The sequence below is a fragment of the Cimex lectularius genome, unplaced genomic scaffold, assembly GCF_000648675.2.
Source record: "Cimex lectularius strain Harlan isolate CLEC.00 unplaced genomic scaffold, Clec_2.1 scaffold333, whole genome shotgun sequence".
NCBI classification, from domain to species: Eukaryota; Metazoa; Arthropoda; class Insecta; order Hemiptera; family Cimicidae; genus Cimex; species Cimex lectularius.
Window position 1 is genome coordinate 379,663 of NW_019392888.1, and position 20,515 is coordinate 400,177.

At 35.1% G+C, this 20,515-nt stretch overlaps 1 protein-coding gene and 1 pseudogene across 1 annotated transcript; both read left to right on the plus strand.

Annotated features, from left to right (window-relative positions):
* Window positions 1-479: 479 nt before the first annotated feature.
* Window positions 480-2,455, plus strand: LOC106669142 (annotated as a pseudogene).
* Window positions 2,456-10,870: 8,415 nt separating this feature from the next.
* Window positions 10,871-19,715, plus strand: LOC106669091. Its single transcript, XM_014398358.2, has 3 exons — window positions 10,871-11,019; window positions 18,699-18,816; window positions 18,875-19,715. Exons 2-3 carry the CDS (start codon window positions 18,748-18,750, stop codon window positions 19,556-19,558), a joined length of 753 nt encoding a protein of 250 aa, XP_014253844.1. The 5' UTR covers window positions 10,871-11,019; window positions 18,699-18,747; the 3' UTR covers window positions 19,559-19,715.
* Window positions 19,716-20,515: the final 800 nt, after the last annotated feature.

Consider the following 20,515-nt stretch of genomic DNA (forward strand, 5'->3'; position numbering starts at 1 on the left):
TTACTTTATTGTTGCTTTAAAGTGTAAATGGAATAGTAGTGTAACGGGATAGTAAATAATAGAAAGAAATAACTCGTAGCACATCTGAAGTAAACAGACACCACAAATTACTGTGTGCAAGAAAATTTCTAAGTGTTACGATCAAAAAGTTCTGGAAATGTTGATAATTCCAAAAATATTATACAAGAAAAATATTGGCGATTTTTATTTCAGTAGATCTGCTTTTTTTTAGTTGTAAGTGAAGAGTAAATAATAGAAAGAATCAACTCAAAAAAATCATCTGCTTGTACCCACCTATTTCATAGTAAATTCATTTATGGATATGTAATACAAACTTGTTTACAACATATCATCGCCCTGTTCTCTTTTATTGTTCTGTTTTTATATTTCGTTTTGGTATTTGTTTAATTTTAATTTGGCCAAAACTGTTGTAGAATACAAATTTATAATCACGATGGGGAAAAAACTCAGATGGGTGAGACTTGGGAATTAATTTGTACTGATATTTCGTTGAGAAATACCTTTTGGCACATGTGTTTCTTTAAAACGTGATTTATAAAAAACATATTCAATATTATTTAAATTAAAGTTTGATAGAGAGTAATTTTAAAAATACATCTTGTAGCGAAGCTACAAGGGCGCTCCCCCTGCAGAGTCAGTGATAGTTTTCGGCGAGAAATGCTATAACACCGTCCGAAAGTAGCTCCCGATTTTACTCAAAAAATTAAGAACAGTCAAGAAAAATGAAAGATTTGGGACCGAAGGAATACCGAGGCAACAAGTAAGAATGCCTTGTTCTTATGTTTCGGTGGACCTAAGGCGAAGTACTATGCCAGTGCCATTGAATTCTAGAAGCGTTCTAGACAATGAGTATGGCCGGATGAAGTACACTTACAGCAGCTCTTGTGCTCGTAGAACATCTAACACCTCGGAAGACAAAAGCCATTCCAAATATACGGATTCGAGGTTATCAAAATCATCGTCGAGGTCGAGCGCATCGGCCGAAGACAAAAGCGAGGGGAGAGAAGCCAAAACGGCCGGGCGATCAAGCGCGAGCTGTTACGAATCGTCCAAAAATTCACCCTCGAGCCATCAGCAACGCAAATCGAGCTATACGACCTTTGACCTAAACGAGTACAGGAGTACGTATGCACCGGGAAGCTACTTAGCGGGTTCGTCACGTTCCAACTTAGGGAAACACTCGCCGTCGATAAAGCCGACGGTTCGTTTGCGCGGTGCAGCACTTCAAGCAGCGACGGTGGACAAAGCACGAAGGGCAGACTCCTCAGACAGCTCGTCGAGCACGGACGAGGACTCGAGGCTATGTCGGACATCGATGACTTTGAGAAAATGCGCCTCGAATTCATTTTCCTCTGACACGGCGGGTCTCAGCGGGCTTCTGAATATAGGAAATACATGTTTTCTAAATTCGGTGGTTCAGTGCCTGAGCAACACTCGCCTTCTGAAAGATTATCTGGTAAGCCGAGAGTACGCGCGAGAAACCCGGGTCTCGGATTCCAAAGGAGCCTTGATTAGAGCTTTTGCTGATGTAGTCAGTGAACTATGGAGCGGAGAAGGAAAGGTAGTCAACACCATCGCTTTCAAGCAACAAATCCAGAGATACGCCCCGCGTTTCATGGGCTACAACCAGCAAGACTCACAAGAATTCCTCCGCTATCTACTTGAAGGCATCCACGACGACATCAACCGTGTGACTACAAAGCCGAAAAATCTTCCTGAACTGGACGACAGCCTATCAGATTCTGTAAAAGCGACCGAGAGCTGGAAACAGTATGTACGAATCGACAACAGTAAAATCGTGGAGCTTTTCGTCGGCCAACTGAAGTCGACCCTCCAATGCACCACTTGCGGACACAAATCCAACACCTTCGAGGCGTTTTGGGACCTTTCGCTGCCTCTGCCCACCCGGGGTTCGTCCACTCTCCGCCTTTCGCAATGTCTAGATCACTTCACGAAAGAGGAAGTCTTGGATGGAAACGAGATGCCAACGTGTTCCAAATGCAAATCCAGGCGAAAGTGCACCAAGAGATTTTCCATACAGAAACTTCCTAAAATACTAGTCCTCCACCTAAAAAGATTTTCTCCGAGCGAGAGATACAGGAAACTGTCGGCTGCTGTCGACTTCCCGTTGACGGGCCTGGACATGTCACCGTACACGAGCAGTCAACAATCATGTGCCTACAATCTATACGCCGTATCGAACCATTCTGGCTCGACACATTCTGGCCACTACACGGCTTACTGCTTGCATTCGGGCACACGACAATGGTACGAATTCAACGATTCAAGAGTATCTCAAATCTCACCGAGAAACGTCATATCGAGCGAAGCGTATATACTGTTTTATGAGCAGGCTTCGATCTCCCCCAGGATTTCCACATAAATAGTGAATATATCTCCAAATTAATAAAAGTCTGCTTAAATTCAGTTCCGATTAAATTTATTGTGTATTTTGTTAAACAACTAATCTCGTATTTCTATAAAATGTTAAGCTATTGAGGTATAACATATAAGTATGTTTGGTTGTACCTATTTTCATGCAAAAATCATTTTATTATGTTTAAATTACATGTTATAAACTTTTTTCTAAATCAAAGTTAATGCGTTGCATGGTTTTGCTGCATATTTCTTTTTTTTTATAATTTGACCCAATATCATGTTTAGAAAATATACTACATTTTTGGGGGAAAAAAATTAAATAACTAACATGAAAAAATGAAATAATTTATTATGACAATATTTATTGCATGTTCTTAAAAAAGAAACTATTCTACTTGCCTGGACTGTCCAAAATATGTCAGAATTAAGATGAAAAACAGCTAATAAGAAACAATATAATACAAAACTTACAGCTTTTCATCTGGGCTTTCCACTAGCTAAAAATCTGCATTATTTGGATCTTTAACAGGCTTTTAACAAAGACACAAATGCTTTACGTTTACACTGACCTCGACAAATTCAAAAAATACTTAGCAAATTTATCTTTCGGAAATTTTTTGCTCAAATTATCCTTTTTTTACCTTTCCAATACAAATTCTGGGTTTCTAATGGATCAGTATTTAAGCCAATCTATTTCTCGATATTTGAATCTACACACAAAATACAATTCCTAAACCTAATCTTTATGAAGTACGACTTTATTTGCCATTGAAAGATTGATGAACGTAAGGGAATGAATGTTCTGCAGTAATTCCTCATTCAAAGCAAGTGTGTAAAAACTTATCATTATAAAATTCAAGAATGGACTTAAAATAGACATTAAAGTAGCAATAAACTATTCTTAAACACTATGTGGTGTGATCTTGAATTTCCAGAACAAACCCGAATGCCAAACTTGTTCAAATGTTTTAGATAGTTTATAAATAAAAGATTTATAATTAAGAACATCTTAGAGAAATCATTAAAGCACTTTTAATACTCTCTCGTGTTTTGTTTTTTGTTTGTCTATTTTTTCAAGTTTAGTACCGCCAGTAGGGATGACATCGTTTAAACTTTCTCTTATAGCTACAACAAGGAAATCTCTTTCCCAGTCTCCCTGGTAAGATAATTTCTGCATTTCATTGATGTCTTGCCAAGGTGGATTTTTTCTTTCACATCCTCTTGTTTTGTCTAGAAATGGAATGAATAAATAAAAATAACAGCATTTGTCTGTAATTCTAACGATCTTCTCTTACAGAATAAAGTCTCGCGATTTATGGATTCATGTTAAACTGCTTTAATAAATCATGCTAAACTTTCTAGAAAGATTTCAGATGAAGTATGCAGTTAGGTTGAAGAAAGTCGTTAGCCTACTTGAATTTTAGATCTTTTATTTAAAAAACTTGAATGTTTTTCCTGAACCGTGTCTGCTTTTTTGTAGGAGCAACATAAGCACGAAAATAAAATTACTGAGCTTCGTTTTTGGACTTCAAACAAGTTTAAGTTAAATACAGTTCATAGATCAGATCATCAAGAATTTAAATATATTTTGTATGCGTTTATGCGTTTTTATTATTACCGTACATGATTTTTATTACACTTTATACTTTAATTAAAAATAATGGCTCTGAGAAAGGAAAGGCGACAAAAAAATCAGCCGAGCATTAACACACAACGATTTGTAAAAACATCAATAACAGATACAGCGAATTTTCTGTTTTCCCTACATGATGAATTAGCCAGTTTCATTGACACTCTAGTTTTAATAAAGTGATATGAAAATGACAAAAAATAATTACAGTTAGGAGTTCTCAAGTTTTTCTTCTTATCGTCTGTAATACAAGATAGTTCCATCTCTCATTCTTCTAAGACGTTCCTTCTTTGATCTTTTAATATCTGATAAGTTATAATGTGTACAAGGTGATAAATGGAAAGTGCCTTTCGAACTGAACGTTGTTTGAAACGTAAACCCCTTCAAGTGTCGGACGTTTAATTTAAATACAAAATATATGTAAGCGGAATTCCAAAACTTCAAGAAAATTTCTACCACTCGGTAACTTTCAGTTAAAAGGAAGTCCTTTTAAAACAACAACGACCCTCTTATTATAATTTTTTTTCATATGGGTTTAAACAAGATTAGATTGTTAGGTTTTCTGACTTTAAATTTTGTTTAATTTATTAAAATTTACTCAAGGAATTATTCATTTAATAAAATATTTTGTAGTAATCTCACAATACCTCCTGTCCAATATTTATATACTTGGGACTTCACCTAGACAAATGACACTTGGAATCTACACACAAGTCTAAACCTGACCGAACTAAAAAACTACTCGATAGACGATCCAAACGTCCTCTGAACTACAAAATGTTTATGTAAATTGTAATCTCAAACCTATGTGGATTTATGGCATCCGGTCAACCGAGCTTCTGACGCCCAACGAATTCAAACATTCCAAACAAAAGCCATACAAAAATGTTAACACTCTTTATATGTATCTTTTAGACCTTAATATTCTCTTTGTTAAAGATTGATGGAATTTTTTAAAAGAAGCTACTTTTGAAACATTCCATCAATTCCTTGTTCTGTCAGTTCAGCCCTGACTACTAGTCTAAATAATCGACTGAAACAGCGGTGGTCGACTGATTCCTATGTGACTAAGAAAATTGAAGAGTGAAAGAAAAAGTGCTTTTTTTCTTTATTATTCCGAATTTATTTGTTCTTTTGGGAGCTCACTACTGTTTGAGTTCTCATAACAATGTTGAACATATTTGTTTGTTTTGTTCTTACCACTTTACCTTACTGATGTAAAAAACAATAATCATCTCAATTTTTTCATTATCGTCTTAATTTTTAAGTTTTTTTCTGTTTAACTTGCGGCTTTATATAAGCAAAAGAATTACAGCATTGCATGATATGTTAAAAGTTCATGACCTCGTTTACACTCGGTTAACAATTAGGAATTTCTCAATTTACTGCGGCCCGTGTTGAGTTCAGGATGAATGATATCAAAAACATACATTTTCCTGGAACAAATTACGAAGGTGTAGAATGTTTCAATTTTTAAAGTGAGTTATTTTCAAGAAAATTGTATCACACTGTCAAGCAGACAAATTTACTATAATGAAATTCATTTCTATTAATATAATAATATCTGTGTTTAATTTTATAATAATACTTACAGATATATCTTCTTTTTTTTCTTCAGAGTTCATGATTGGGATAGAAAAACAAAATAAACCTAGTGTTGTTTTAAGGTCAAGTATTTGGTATGCAACAAAATGTGATTTTATTGCACAGAACAACACGTTGTTGTTGTTCGGCTCCAATTTCTACTACAAACCCTGGGTCAAGTTAATTGCAGCACAATTGAACCCGCATCAGGAAATCACACGCAATTACGTGAGGGGCATATTCCGGCCGGTTTGTTATTCTAGTTCTACCCCCCTCTTGATAGACGTACCAATCTTCAATTTGACCTGCATTCAAAATCAACACCTGTACAACAATTGGTCTTGTATTTTCTGAACTGTCCTATTATAACTATCTTGAACGCTTCAACAAAGATAATATTGATAAATTTATCGAGAGCTAGAGGATAAATTTAAAATACAACACCGTTCACGACTTCTAATAGAATCTTGGTTGTAAAAGCTGAAACGACTTGTGTCCTTTTTGGAATTACGAAGTAGAGCTGCTTTACATTCAGTGATTTTGTATTTTGTTATTAGATTTTATTATCAATAATAAATAAGTATTTTCATTAGCATAAAAATGTTCAAGTTAACAATAATTTTGAGTTCAGTTTTGGATGTTACAAACTAGAAAATCAATTATTAAGGTTATAATTATAACTTAATAATAACATTCATATTCGGAAAAAATATTTGAACGAATTCAATATTTATAATGTACAACAATAACACAAATATATACGTAATAACATTGAATAATAAATTGATAAGATTCTGAGACCAATTGAATTTTAGTCGTCTGCTGATTGTGATCCCATCCCAGTTGTTGTATATTATCAGCGATTCTTGCAATCACTAGGTTAAAATGATAAGTCATTTTATTATTTTGACTGTACATATTTGTAATGACGATGATAACTAAAGAAATATTTACATTATTACTTATGTTTCATTAGGCGAGTAACACGGTGACTCAGTACGTCAACTCTGTGACTGGATTTTATTTACGTGGCATTCCCGCAGAATCGCCCAAATGGATAACACAATATCATGTTTATGAGAGAATAATGAATTAATATTTTGTCTGCAAGTATGATATCGGTGAGTTAGGTAGATTGATTCGACTATGTCAACCTTTAATCAGAGTCAGATGTAATGTACTGCAAAAAGTGGTACCGTGATAACGAGCCCGATCGTTTGTATTGCTCTATATTCAAGTGAAAAAGTGGTCAAGACAAATCCTATTTCGTAAAATATCGGCATACTGGCATGATATCCCACTTATAAAGCTAAAGGGGAATACCTTGCCACCAAGTCGCAATAGTTTCTGCAGTTATGCCTAACAAGAGCTAACACGACTGATTACACACGGTTTGAAGACATCCCTTGATGAGGGTTAGGTCAAGATAAATCATGCTTTGTTCACTATTGGCTAAATAAGCTGTAACTCCCATCAAAGTCATACTTTTATGGAAGTACATTCCGAGGTAGCATAATGTAAAAAAGTCGGGATTTCCTTGCCATCAGGTCGTAAATCGTTTCTGCAGTTCTGTCTTATACGATCCAACGGGACTACAGCTGGTTTGAAGATTTCTTACACAAGGATTGAAGTAGAAATTTTTCGTAAGATTGTCCCATAAAAGCCAGCTGAGACTTTACGATATTTGAGATTAAAAAAATCCGGGTTCTTACTATATTTACTAAGTCATTCTCAATCCAAGTCATTTTCTTACCAAAGTCAAGTTCTAGGTAGCATACTGTAAAACCATGTCAGGATTACTTTGCCATGAAATCGTAAATCGTATCTTCATCAATTCGTAAGGTAGTCCTCTAAATGCCAAGGGGGTATAAGTGGTTTGAAGACTCCCTTGAATGCGTTTGAGAGTAGAAATCCAGTTTCTCACCTATCTGATACGTAGATTATAGCATCTGCCCAAGTCAACTCTTATCAACGTACGTTCTGAGCTAGTAAACAGTTAACAAAATGGATGTGCCTTTTGTATTGCTCTGTCAAATAAGGGTAACAGATAAACACCTGGTTTAATGACTTCTCTTGAAGAGGTTTGAGGTGAGAAATCGTGTTTTTTACCAGGTAGGTTATACGATCCATCCAAGGTACGTTCTGTAGTACTGTTACCAAGGTACAGTCTCAGCTGGCATCTGTAAAAAATAGTCGGGATGACCTTGCCAGCGGGTTGCAAATCATTTTTAAACTCAGTCCTATAGAATACGGGTGTACAGCTGGTTTAAAAACTTCTTAGGTTAGGTTTAAAATGAAAAATTCTCATAAATCATTCGTATGGTTGTCCTTTAAAAGCCAGGTTGAAGACTATCCTTGCAAAAATTTGTCTCTTTCTTACCCTATTTAACGGTAGGTTATTCAATTCGTCCAAGTCATCATACGCTTACCAACGTCCAGTCTGAACTGACGAACTGTTAAAAAATGAAAGTACCTTGTGAAGTCATAAAACCTTTGTATGGCTCTGGTTTGGAGACTACCCTTGAACAAGTTCGAGATGAGAAATTTTTTTCTTCCCTTATTTATCGTGATGATCGGTAAAATAGTCGTAATAGACCTTGCCATAGGTCGTAAATCGGTCGTATGGTTGTCGTATAAAAGCCAATGGGATTACAGGTTTATGTTATAAGATTCATAGAAATTAAACTCTTCCCAACGTACAGTCTGAGTATGGCGTCAACTCGCTATATATGTAAAAGAATGGATCCAAGCACGCTAGATTGAGATACGCATACGATTAAATTGGCAGCTAACGCTGTGTATCATTCACTAAGGATATCCTTCCACACAAAACTGACAGTCGGTAGAGTTCAGCACACGATTTTTTTAGCAGGGTCACTGGTGACTATAGTTTACTACTTAAGAGCTGTTATGGAACAGACCCCTTTTTTATTTGAAAATGCACCTTTGTAGTTGATTGCATACAGGTTTCGCTTTGCTAACGTTCTTTTTAGTGTCGACTTTCCGAAGTGGCTTTACGATTCCCAGCGTAATTCTTTGCAGTCAAATAAGACACGTTTCGATGCCTCTGCTTTCATGGCAGGTTTCTCTCTCAGTTTTTCCTAATTTACTAAGATGGGATGTACAAGATATAAATGAGGAAAGACTTGTAAAAAAGATGATAATGAACTCCTTTGGTTTTTTGCACCTGGTGAATTTATGCAGCGTATGACCATTTTGATTTGGGGCTTGACAATTGGGAGTTGCGAGGTTTTTCTGAATTTGTTAGTTTGTCAGCCTGTTTGTTTCCTTAAATCCTCTGTCCTGTCCTCCACATCAGAGCTACTTGATTTCTGGATTATAAAATTTTTCCAAAGTTTGTTGACACTCAAAATAAAAATTACTTAGTTTTTATAATCCATATGAGAAATATATAACAAAATGAGAAGCAAGAAATAATTAGCTGATTTTGTTTTCACAGGAGTTGGCGATCAATGTTAGACCCACTTCCATTCCCAAACCAGCATTGATTTGAAAGTCAAGGGGTCTAACGACTTCATTGCTGCTGGGTGATCGTAGAATACGTTTGTCTGCGTTCCAAGAAAGGCCACAAAATATACAAATAAGAGCAATAATGAGAAATAGGTCCAGAATGATTAGGCCATAAGTTTGAAAACGAAAGGATATCCGTCCCAAATGGAAAATGACACAGCGTCTGTTCTCCTGCAGTAAGGCCATAAGTTTCACTCGTAGACTCCACGACCTCGCTCTTTTAGACCATTTATCTGTCTAAGCTCTTGCAAATACAAAAAAGATTGAAGAAAAACTGGTTGGGTCAAGTTTTACCTCTACTCTGAAAACTTTGGTGTTTTCGTAAAAAAGACACATAGGTGTTCAAGTAATTTTGCTTTGAAAGTTCTACCCTCGTTAATACCATTACACTAATAGCAATTGCATACATAACTAAAATAGTTAACTAATGGCACTTTTAGAAAAGGAGGATCACATGGTGGGTTTTGCTTTAAGAGATTGTAAAATCTTTTATTAACTTTAGTTACAAAAATAAATGTAGCACTCTAAGTTAAAACATAATTTTTCACACAGTTGTAATCAAGTGCCCCACCCATTTTAAGTACATCCAGGCCACTTTAATCCGCCTCTTCATATTCATGGCGAAAGGTAAAATTGAAGTAGATTTTTAGTGAACGTTTAACTTTGCTGAGGCAGATTTGTCTAAAACTAATTAAGGTTTTTAGTTGAGATAAAAAAGTCAGTGTCACGAGCTGGATTCGAACCCACGACCTTCGGCTAGATACGCCGTTACTCTACCTCTTGAGCTATCGTGACTTCGATCCACTCGTACACTAACTTCCCATCTCAACCCCAACTTTTTGAATTTTTTGAAAAATAACAAAAAGGAGGGAAAACTCAAAAAGCTGGGGTTGAGATGGGAAGTTAGTGTCCGAGTGGATCGAAGTCACAATAGCTCAAGTGGTAGAGTAGCGGCGTATCTAGCCGAAGGTAGTGGGTTCGAATCCCGCTCGTGACACAGACTTTTTTATCTCAACTAAAAACCTTAATTAATTGTAATATATTAATTGGTCAAGCGGACCACGAAATTAGTGAATTTAATGAATTTAAATGAAGTATACTTCACTAAAGCTCTCAATGGCCATTTCATTTGTCGCCGAGAATCCAATCCGATTACACATTTGAAAAATGGCAAAAAGTAGGGAAAATTCAAAAGGTGCGGTTGAGATGGGAAGTTGGTGTCCGAGTGGATCGAAGTCACGATAGCTCAAGAGGTAGAGCAGCGGCGTATCTAGCCGAAGATCGTGGGTTCGAATCCCGCTCGTGACAATGACTTTTTTATCTCAACTAAAAACCTTAATTAATTGAAAGATATTCACTGGTCAAGCGGACCCCGAAAACTAGTGAATTTGTCTAAAACGTATTACACTGCGAGACAAGCTCATTGATTTTATCAACTTTACTAAATTTTGAGACTTGTTTGCCTGCCGCCGAATGTGGAAAAATGAAAATATAGTGATGTCAATGCTGCAGACATTTTTCTCATTTCCTCCAAATTAGTTGTTATATTGATTTAAAACTAGTATTTGTTAAATAAAATCGAATTCGCTTGACCAAATCCCTGGACCCAAATTTATTTTACCCTATTCCCCTCCTCGTAACACGGATAAAGGGAGGAAAAGGAAATAGCAATCCAGAGAGCTAAGCCTGTATGACGTTCCTTCGTTTAAGGAGGGGGCCGACAGCCTAGTTGTCAGTTTGGCTTATTGCTAGTTGGATGTATTTAAGCGACGTTGTTTGTCGATGGTGCCTCCATCACCTCTTGTTTTTCAAGATTTAAACGTGTACAACTCGACTGGTGACTGTTTCTCAACACGTTGACACGATGTAACGACGTAAGTTTCGATCCATTTAGCACATCCCATTCTGCCAGGAAGAACAAAAAGAAATTAAATCAATACATTTAAATTCGTTCTTCAACTGGTTTTTTTAAACATCTGTTTTTATCAAATTATAATACATCTAAAGAATATTTAAAATGTAATGAAATTAACAAAGTGGTCAGGAAAAATATTTAAAAATGTCAACTAATTCAACTGAACAAATGAAATTGGAAACCAAAATGAATAAACATGATTTTCACATAATATAAATAAACATCATTTTCACATATATTATGGTTTATATATGGCATTTTATTATAAGAGTTTAGACTTATTTTGAAATCTAATACAAAGGTAATTTCTGTTATATGAGAAGGAATTATTGATTAAAACAAATGGTTTCTTATTTCTTTTTGAAAACGATAATTAAATATTTTATTGCTTTAATTAGTTTTTATCTTACTTACATTAAATTATATTTCTTTAAATAGATCGACATACTGTTAAATATTAGTTATTTTTTATTGTTATTTTTTTAATTTTATTTTCTTTTTTTGTACTGAAACAAATACTTTATCAGCATAATCGTAACAAATTTTCTTAAAGATTATTTCAAAGATGACTCAGCACCGTGCAATTCTGTTTCAAGATTACTTTAAAAATGTTGTAAACGTAATTACACGCCTGATCAATCTTAAATCAAATCTATTTAACTAGAAACGATTTTGACAGATTTGAAAAATAAAGAAGCGGAGGCTGAACGGAAGAGACAAAAACAGTGTCACTTAAAACTGAAAATAAAAATTAGCACTAATGAAATTTTACAAAAAAATTTTGTCTAGCAAGTGAACCCACGTTGAAATTGTAAATTTTTCTGATCATCATTAGATTAAAAGTGTTTCCAAAAGAAGGCAACCAGTGGAAAATGAACCGGTAATGTGGAGATCAACTAAAACAACCAAGGGTTATTCTTAATTGTCAACAGTTACCTTGTTTTCTATAATCTGTAAAGAATTATTATGTAATATTACGTAGCTTATAACTGCCTACATATTTAGTTTTATCATAGGCCTAGGACATTAAATTATACCACTTAGTCTCAATTTTTTTTTAAATTATTAATTATTAATTTATTACGCATTTTAGATATGTATAACTTGTGGAAATAAATATTACTGAAATATTCCATTGAATTTACGTCTTTTGTATAGACGTAAAATCTTATGATTAAATCTACTTAAATTTCATGCTAATTTTGGCGTAATAATTTAGAAATAAAAGGATCTAAGCATCTCTCAAAGCCTTTTCTTTATTAATGTATTAACTATATTACTTAATTTACTGAAGAAGTTATTATTAAAAGGAAATGCTTTCCTTCCCAATTAAACATAAAGATCTTTTATTTGTCTACCAGGTTTTTACACGAATCGCTAAAAATATCTACGCAGAGATCTAGCAAGATCGTATCAATTGGTTCGCAGGGTCGCACTAACTTTGTGAGGGAATCACCTTTTGAATTTGACTGGCACTTAGTTAATGTAAAATTTATTATAGCTTAAATAACATTTCACACACGTTTTATAACGTACATTTTTTTTTCCATTCTGGTCTGACCTAATGTCCCTTTGCTTCAAATAAATACCATCATAAGAATTTTTATATATGATATATATCTTTAACAATAAAATAAACAATATAATCATCAAATATTACGTAACATTTGATACATTTATTAATTTCTGCCACAATGTGAAATGATAAATGAAAAAAGTTTTCTTCTCATGTTCACAATAGCACTAAAGGGCAGACAAGACCCAAAATATAGTAAAGTTTTTGTTTTTTGTTAATTGCTTAAAATTGCAATCAGGCTTTTCTGCATCTTATATGTTTCAAACAACAAAGAATCCAAGCTCTGACAGTAATTTTTTTTTTATTATTGAAATTAGCTTCCATAGCTTTGGAAAAAGGGAGTACAATTAGATCAACCGTTTTGACATTTTCGCATTCTTTTTACTTCTTTTACCTGCAAAAATCTTCTTAGAGAAAATTAAAAACGTCCAAACAATTTGTTTTATTCGTAATTTATTTTTAGATCCATCTAGCACATTAAGAAAGCTCACTTTCGCCTTTCTTGTACATACAGACCCTCTTAATTTATTTTTTTGCGTTGGTGTTCGCTTTTCGTGCTTTTTGGCCGTCTGTTAGCTAAATATTTGTGCCTAACTTATTCACTTTTTGAAAGCGACAAGAAATAACTTGTCGGGTTCGATTGCCCGTCATTGGGAAATCTGGTTAAATTTTCTATTGCATGCAATTGCAAACAATTGAGCTTGAAAAGCTACTAGTGAGGTTCTACCGTGTTTACCATAGTTACTCATTGCCTAAAACATCAAATAAAACGGTTGAAACTTATAAACTGATTTCCATATTGAATTGTTAAAATCATTACGTAGATGGTTTAGAAAAGTTCATTCAGTTCAACTTATAAAATAAAAAATCGATTTTTCAAAATCATTTCATTTTTTACCAACCATAACTATTTGTCGCGAATCCGCTTACACGCTCTTACGTTTCATTTAAATTGATAAAATATTTTTGTAAAATTGTAAAATTTGAAGAGGTTTTTCTAACGTAGATAATGTTCTTCCTGTCTGCCCTAACGAATTTTGTGACAAATAATTTATAAACCATGTACATACATCAATGAGAGCAATGATGTATAAAAGTGTATTTTTCTGGTTCCTCACTATATTAGAATATCCCAATATCTACTTGTCCTGTGTTTTTTCCTTTTCCGGGTAAACAGGTGACTTTAGTCTCCTTTTCCTTTTTTTAGATGTAACTTTCTTTATTTCCATACCCTGGCAAGTCTAGCTTTTTGGTAGTTGAGGACTTTCCAGGATTCTCTTCATTAATTTCTCTAGCTGTTAGACATGATAATGCTTTGCAGTGACATAGAACGTGTTCCGATGTCTCTGGGTTTACCGAGTCAGAATGATGTCTAAGTCAGTTTTTTCCATTATTAAGATGATAATTGAAGGTGCAATGGACCGTACAAAAGCAGATTTCCCCTAATTCATACCTGCTGAGTTAGAGGTAAATTTTTGTTTTCATGGTTGAGATGTTGAACAACCCAATTGTTTTGCATATGGAGAATTCATCCAGAGTATAGTCATTTTTTCTCTCTATCTATTTGTCTAGTACTAGCAGGGTTTCGAGGAGTACCGTTTTGCGGTTCTGGTTCAATGACTGTGAGGCCCCTGCTTTTTTGCGAGTAAGTCAGCCTGTTCGTTGTCTTACATATACCCAATCTTCTAGCAACTTTTTATTCTTTTATAAGTATTTCTCGTGCGCAGATTTTTATTGCATGAATCTTCTTATCAGCTTACCTAATTGGGTTTAGGACCTAGAGGTTTTGCTATGTCAAAATTTTTGTCTCTTGCCCCCACTCAAAGTTCCATTTTAGATTTGTGTACTATAATAAGGACCCTTTATTAGCGGCATGGCTTTAATCATCAAAATATTTCTTATTATTCTTATTTTGAATGCTCTGTCAAAGTTGTAAAACTTTTTAAAAATTGTAAAACACAACTTTATTTGGTCAACCATTGTTGTACCCACCTCATTTTTTACGATTTTATTTTGGCTTTCTCTTAGGTCAGGTTTTATTTCATTGTATTCCGGTTTTATTTAAGGTGGCAAATTTAATGCCGCTTCATTTGCTGATGTTTGACAAGTATGCGTTGTCTCAGTGATATTAAGTCATACCAATCTTTATAATAGATATTATGTCTTCTTTCCCAAAGCCTTTTATTTGATCCAGATATAAATCATATGACTCCAGGTTTGACGTTCCAAGCATCATGCTGAATTATCAAGTAAATTGAGGTGTATATTCTGATGAAAATTATCGTGTAATTTTAATTGAGAAGGATCTAGGAAGAACAGCGTTCCTGCTGCTTTCAGAAGCCTACCTTGCAAGTCTGCCAACTATTTAATTTGCAAAAATATCTTTAATTTTCTATGTGACTTAAAATCCCTTTGTCATTTGGTTTTTTTTCTCTTTTTCCCTCTGGAACGCAAGCACTGTCCGACATTATTATGAAATAAAGCACAGCTTAGAGAAGCTAATTTTCCCTCTCCCTTGTAATAGATAAAGCACGACTGCCATGTAATATATCAATCTCGATAAATACAATTTATCTACCTTATGTACCGAATTTATAAAACACGTGTTATCTCTTTAATGGTCTTGGCTATTAGCTCACTGTTCGTTTTTAGCTATATTCTCTGCTGGTTTCCTTTAGCCTAACCTACCCATGTTTTTTTATCCGGTCAAGAGCTTCAAATATTTGTTATTATTGTATCCTGATGGTTTTTACTGTACATAGTGCAAAATAATTCCTTCGGTAAATATGACAAACGCATGCCCAACCGAATTCCTGCTTCTACGAGCATGTTTTTTCTGTTGTCAGGTGAATAATTTTGTTCTTTGTTTTTGTTGGATTATGAGGGCGATGGTGGGAATTGAACCAACGACCGCTGGGGCTACGTGTGGACAGTCTACCAGGCTACTCACTTGGCCACCGCGGTCCCCATATTATAAATTGAATACCATCAATATGTTACCTTACCATAGTCGTTGTATCGATACAACCATGATATAAAAACGATTTATTTGAAAACCTGTTTGTAATTGCCGCTAAAACAATGTCTGCCCAATTTAAAAGGGAGATAATCGATCATCCCTAACACTTAATGTATACAAATTATATGCTAAAATACCCCTACCCCATACCATAACCCTATCCTGCACGATTACAAATTAAATTGTACCACTTGGGCCGGGGGTTTTGAAGAAATATTTCAGACTGGCGGAATGGAAATTTGTTATGCAACTGTTAGTCAGACGGAATGCCCAAATACGCCAACGAAGCAGACAGATCTCAAGGGGAGATATAGCAGAAAAGGCAGTCAGTATGCTGATGGGCCTTCAGCTTTAACCATCGCAGTATTTACCACAAGGCTCGAACCTTTATAACCGCCTCCTTCCGACTTTAAAGGGCCTAATTCGGTCCTCCCCTAATCTCTCATTAAGCCGAGAGACAAAAAAGGAATTGTTCTTACATCAAAGCTATTTCTAGGCGTTTAGTTTGAGTCTTGCTGCGTTCTTTCTTTCGTTCATTCTTCTGTTTTTAATTTCATATACTACTAATTTTCATTACAAAAGACTTTTTCAAAAACGCTCTAAATAGGTCACATTTTATCCGTCAAACCATTCCCAAAATTTCAGGTTTTTAAACGTTTTCATTATAAACTAGTTTTTTTTAAACATTATGTATGTACAGCGATTGTACAGTTGTGACAATGTTTTTTGTGTGTGATATTTGGACCTGCATCTGCATAGAAGATGCAACAAACCAATGATATTCAAATTAGTTTAAAAAATTAATAACAGCGCACAAAAGCTATATCTATGCAATACACATACAAAAACAGGTACATACATGCATACATATGTGTAATAGTAAAAAACTAATAGCATGGTGAATGGTGGGAAAGGTAAATGTCCAATGACGGTCTAACCTAGTAATTATTATGTCCATTTATAATGGTTATTATGTAGGTCCTGTTGTCTTAAATGACAGGTTGACCCGGCTTGATTTCATAAGGAGCATATTTGCTGGACAAGTGCGACTTTTGGAGTTATGGAATTTTACGTACGAGGAGGATCTTAAAATCCCTTTGTCATTTGGTTTTTTTTTCTCTTTTTCCCCCTGGAACGCAAGCACTGTCCGACATTATTATGAAACAAAGCACAGCTTAGAGAAGCTAATTTTCCCTCCCCCTAAAGAGAATTTAGGCAGCGGTGACTGAATTCTTTTTGAATTAAAGCGTTTGGTTGAGCCCCACAGTACTATGCTGTAAGCCCAGTCTTCAGGTAGATGGAACTTCTGTCTTATAAATTAACAGTTTGTTCGTTTTGAAAGTTTCCATCGTTCAGAATGTGTACTCAAAAGGCCTTAGACATAGTAAACTCATGATAAAGGAACCCTTAACTGGCAAATACATTACTCCAGTTATACAGGGTAAAGCTCGCGGGAGTGGTAGGGCTGTATAGCGGTCACTGGCATCTGAGGAAAAACATACACAACATGGGTTATATTCGATGATGTCCCCAATTGTAGCCTATGCTAGAAGAAACCGCATCCCATATTATCTTCAAATTCAAAGCATCTGCTCAATACAGTTATAACCGAGGGACCGACTAGACGCAGGAAAACCAATTACGGCAATTGTAGTCAATGAGGTACAACTTGAAAGAAAGATCGTTTTAATTGAATTGAACCAAGGAACTAGGAAAAGTACAGTAAGCTGCAAAGCTTGGGAAATATCAAATCTCACGTTCCTAGCATGCTTTTCATCATCATCGAGTATAAAAAGTGTGTATGGTTTGCTATGTCCTGCCTGGTCAGGCTAGGGGGGGGGGGTTGCATGTCAGCCTTTTATAGAGTAACACGCCTAGCTATTTGGTGGTCGACGTCTACGTTATTAAGTAGAGTAAGGGACATGTTACACGGCAAAGGTAAAGGTTATTTAGATAAATTTATTTATTATTAATTTTTATTCGTCATCATTTCGCCATTGTTGGATATCGACAGTGCGTACTTATATCGGAGAGGACTTAGGATTTTATCTTGCGGTATTGCAGCTCCGCCGGAGGAAGGAAAGATCTGCACCTTGTTGAGGGGGAGGAGTGTCAGACTCGATCTTGCGTCAAGCCAAAAATAGATCGGGGGCTTGTCTTAAGACTGGAAGAGATGAAGTCTACAATTCTGTGGTGTGAACGCAATCCAAATTGGAGGTTTGGTATTGAAGAGTTGTAGAATGGGAAAGACGCGCTAATAATTAATAATAAAAATTAATAATAAATCTAAAATTCGTTAAGTAAGATTCTTGGATTCATTGTAATTACTGAACTTGAATACTATAGGTTGTATCCTAGGGTTTTTCTTTCAGGGAACACGACCTATGTCAGTTCTTTAGAGTTCCTACTCTTTCCTCGCTTTTTGCACTAGATAATGTGTTACCAATAAATGCTTAAAGGATAAGTAATTAAAAATATATATACAATGTATAGAAGCAGTGCTACTTCGTAGAAGTATCTAGAGTGTCTTAAGATCTTGCGTTCTAGTCTCTATTCGCTGGAAACAAAGTATTTAAGTCGATTACATTTTTTTAATATGGTAGTCATTCTTGTACACATTCCAGCTGCAATATTATATTGTAACTATTAATTTGTTATTTTATCAAAAATCTTGAAAAGTGTTGCCACATTGTTTTAGCAATACTACCTCTTTCAGATATGCACAAAACCGGGTATCTCAATTGTAGACTAGCGATGAGTTAAAATACTCAGAAAAAATTTTGATAGGATATGATAAATTTTTAAGTAGCGGAAATGCTTGATTGGTTTATTTTTACTTAGAAAATTAGATGTTTCCTGGTTCTGAACTTGAAATTCGATTTAGATAAATCATTACTTCTCATTTATAAGTAATAATTCGATTAATAGAAATAATTTTAATAATTGTTTTAATTTAATGTCATTTAGGTCTTCATTAAATGTTTGGTTACAACTCAAATTTGTCAGTATGAGAATAATTTTGATGGTTTGTATTTTCTTGCAGGAAATATTTCTTTGGAGGAAAATCTGATAACTGTAGTAAAAGGAAAAATATGATGTTAAGCGGAAGAAACATATTTCTCGCTGCTTTTGGGCTGATTGCCGTCAGCATATCGGCATATGTACGTCCTTTGATCTGTATTTAACCGAATGGCTTTGTAACAAAAATCGTTTATGCAGGCAGTCTGGTCGGTGTGGAACGGCAACAACCTGACGATCCTCGAGATGAGAACGGAATTTGCAAAAGAGAAAGACAGGTATAAGACTTTCAACGGGCTTTCCACGCTTTCAATCGCCCGGATGAACGAGGTGAAGATGGACATCGCCTATGGGCTCGGTGTGAACAAAGAAGCCGCCTTGAAGCGCATCGACAAGTTGAATGAAGACTTCCCGGATGATTACGCGCTTTGCCCAAACAAGCCGAACCATTCGACGGTCACTGTTATGATAAGTGAAATTCAAAATTTCTACGATGAAATTTACAGGGTCAACGCCCTGAATATAACGTCCCTTTTAGCGGAATACGCCAAGGATTTAAAAAGAGGCGAAGAAGAGTTCGAGTCCATGGCAGGTGACTGCAAGCCCAACATTTTCTACTTCAACTGCATCTTGCAGCTCAACGACCTTTTCCGTGAAGAGATCGACGGCTTGGTCGCATCAAGGGACAACATTTCGGAAATCATCCATAATCTCAACGATCTTTTGAAAACAGCACTGGAAACCTCCCTCGGGAGCAGCCTGGGACTTTTGGACAAAATCAGGGACGTGATTAAACGATACGTATGCTGTCTGAAAAACCTGAAAATATTTCTGGACACTCATGAACCGGACTGTGACGAACCCGGCTTGACGACAGACTATTAAAACTCGGGCAATAACTGTGTGATAATCATTAACCGAGTTATTTATCGTTTAAAATTTATCTGTGTAACATATTTAAAACTATATTTGTTTCTTTTATACATTCTTTTATACTAAATTAGCACCATGATTATGAAATGACTTAATATATTATATATATTTATATATATCAATTTATTTGAAAAAACATAATTGTACAATACAATTGTTTAAAACATTTACACTTTCTTTGATAGCAATAACGCTATTCCATGGACCACCCTACACACTAACTTAACTTATTAACTTTTGCTTGCAAATTCCTATTGTATTCCAAAGCTCCTCCCTGGTCCGCATATTCACGCTTCAACAACTTTTATTAGCCATTCAACAAAACATCAAAGTATAAAATCTTGCTATATAAATTTTGAAAGGTTATTTTGAAAGGTTTTACATTTCGATTATATACAGTAGCATTTAAAATCGGACGATGAAACATAAAAAAATATATCAATCGGACAATCTTTATTCAACAACTCCTAGTTCAGCGTTAAGTTTTAGTTCCTTTATATTTAGTGGTCTGCTGACCAAATTACTTCTTTCAATTGCTTAATCCTTTTATGAAAGGTTTTGGTTCAAATGAAAAAGCTAGTGCCACTAGCGGGATGAAAAACGGCAAAAAGGAGGGAAAATTCGAAAGTTTGTAGGTTGAGATGGGGAGTTGGTGTCCGAGTGGATCGAAGTCACGATAGCTCAAGTGGTAGAGCAGCGGCGCATTTTTGCCGAATGGGTCGTTGGTTCGAATCCCGCTCGTGCTAGCTTTTTCATTTGTATCAAAACCTTTCATAAAAGGATTAATTAATTGAAAGAAGTTAAGTTTTAGTTTAAGATATCTTGCCACAATTATGCAACACACTTTGTTTAATAATTTAAAGTAACTTAATTTTTACTTATGTAATAGTATTTAAAGTCCAGCATTGA

Excerpts from the sequence above, each read along its gene's own strand:
- LOC106669091 (XM_014398358.2), top strand. The coding sequence starts at position 18,748 with ATGATGTTAAGCGGAAGAAACATATTTCTCGCTGCTTTTGGGCTGATT. Across the intron at positions 18,817-18,874 it reads CCGTCAGCATATCGGCATAT|GCAGTCTGGTCGGTGTGGAA; the intron begins GTACGTCCTTTG and ends TCGTTTATGCAG.